At 39.2% G+C, this 1,935-nt stretch overlaps 1 protein-coding gene across 1 annotated transcript; it reads left to right on the top strand.

The window, feature by feature from the left end:
- The first annotated feature begins 320 nt into the window (after positions 1-320).
- Positions 321-1,484, top strand: LOC121761058. The gene is made up of 2 exons (XM_042156645.1): positions 321-863; positions 945-1,484. Exons 1-2 carry the CDS (start codon positions 321-323, stop codon positions 1,482-1,484), a joined length of 1,083 nt encoding a protein of 360 aa, XP_042012579.1.
- Positions 1,485-1,935: the final 451 nt, after the last annotated feature.

The following is a 1,935-nucleotide window of genomic DNA, read 5'->3' as shown; positions in this document are numbered from 1 at the left end:
TAGTGGTGGATCCATGATTCGGAAATGAAATAGACGAACATGAGTATTTATTAGGGTGAATTAGAGGGTAAACGGAGGGGGTGGAAATGAAAATTTTAGGTCCGGATAAGGTAAAAGTAGACATATGGAAGGCGATCATCCTATCCCGCCCCCTAGATCCTCCAATGTGCACCTGGCATGATTATATTAGCATATTAATGACTGCAAATGATTCAAAAGAAAACTATATGATTACTCTATAGAAATTATATAATACTCTATTTGTGTCTTTAAAAGTACTATTCATGCTACTCATGCTAGATGAATAAAAGTTTAGAAACATGTCCATGCTTGAGAGATCAACAATAAGAAAGGGTGCTTCTAAGATGGAAGTAAGCAAGACAACAATTGGTAGATTTATTAAGAGTAATCAGCTGAAACCTCATACAAGTGCTGTCAAGCCTACACTGACTGAAACCAACAAAATTGCAAGGATGAAATGGTGTCTTGCTCATATTCAACCAACATTAGCTGAATGTAAACTTCTTTACCATTCAATGCACAACATTGTTCATATTGACAAGGAATGGTTCTACATGACAAAGACATCAGACAGATACTACCTTTTGCCGGATGAGGATGAGCCTTATAGGTCCTGTAAGTCCAAGAGATCCATCACTAAAGTGATGTTCATGGCTGCTGTCAGTAGGCCACTTATTGGCAGTGATGGGGAAATCACATTTGATGGTAAAATAGGCTTATTCCCGTTCACGGAGGAAGTACCAGCCAAAAGAAGTTCAAAGAACAGGCCGAAAGGGACAATTGAGACAAAGCCTATTCAATCAATTAACAAGGAAGTCATGAAAGCTTGTCTACTAAACCAGGTATGCCAATTTTTTTCTGTCATTAAAGCTACCAGACATTATTAATGTCATCACTTAGTCACATACACATATCATTCACAGATCATACCAATAATCAAGGCCAAGTGGCCAGCCAATGCAAGCAAGAAGATTTTCATCCAGCAAGATAATGTCAAACCTCACCTAAGAGATGCTGACCAACAGTTTGAGTCACTTGCTAGTACTGATGGGTTTGAATTCCATCTAATTAGCCAACCACCCAACTCCCCAAACACAAATGTATTAGACCTTGGGTATTTTAGGGCAATACAATCACTTCAAGATGACAAAATAGCCACCAATGTAGATGACTTGCTGAGGAATGTGTTTACCTCATTTGAAGAACTCTCACCACAAACTCTCAATAGAGTATTCACCACATTGCAAAGTTGTTTCACAGCAATATTAGAAGTGCATGGGAAGAAAGACTACAAGATCCCTCATTTAAACAAGGACAGATTGCACAGAACATGGGGGCTCCCTTTACAACTTCATGTTGAAGAGGGTTTGGTAAGAGAGTGTTTGGAGTACCTAAAGCTGCCTGAGAACAATGCTGGAGACACATATGACATAGGGCCTCTTAACCATGCTTTAGGGCACTAGACATAATATTAGGGGATGGAGTTTACAGTATAAGCACCAACATATGTTTGTGTTTAAGATGTAAACTCTTTTTTTGTTATTGCCATCAGAAAATCTTCATCACATGGTATCAGCCTCCAAACCCTTCATAGGGGGTGGCTTACTAAGCTAACTAGGCTGCATTTTGTATAAACATCATCACTGTACATCCTATTAAGTAATCAGTGAATATTTTTTGTATTATCACATGAAATCAACCTCCAAACCCTTCATAGGGGGTGGCTTTTTTTTGCATTTCCCACAAAAAATCTTCATCACATGGCATATGGACAACAACACAATGCATAGGGACCTCAAAGGACACTAACACAACCTCCAAACCTGACACAGGGGTGGCTGAGCTTTCCCTCAGAAAAGCTTCATCACAGGGCATATGGACAACAACACAAGGCATAGGGGCAATACATTACAC

The sequence above is a fragment of the Salvia splendens genome, chromosome 2 (genome assembly GCF_004379255.2).
Source record: "Salvia splendens isolate huo1 chromosome 2, SspV2, whole genome shotgun sequence".
NCBI classification, from domain to species: Eukaryota; Viridiplantae; Streptophyta; class Magnoliopsida; order Lamiales; family Lamiaceae; genus Salvia; species Salvia splendens.
The sequence above is the reverse complement of the archived record's forward strand: the minus strand, read 5'-3'. Positions and strand labels throughout refer to the sequence as shown.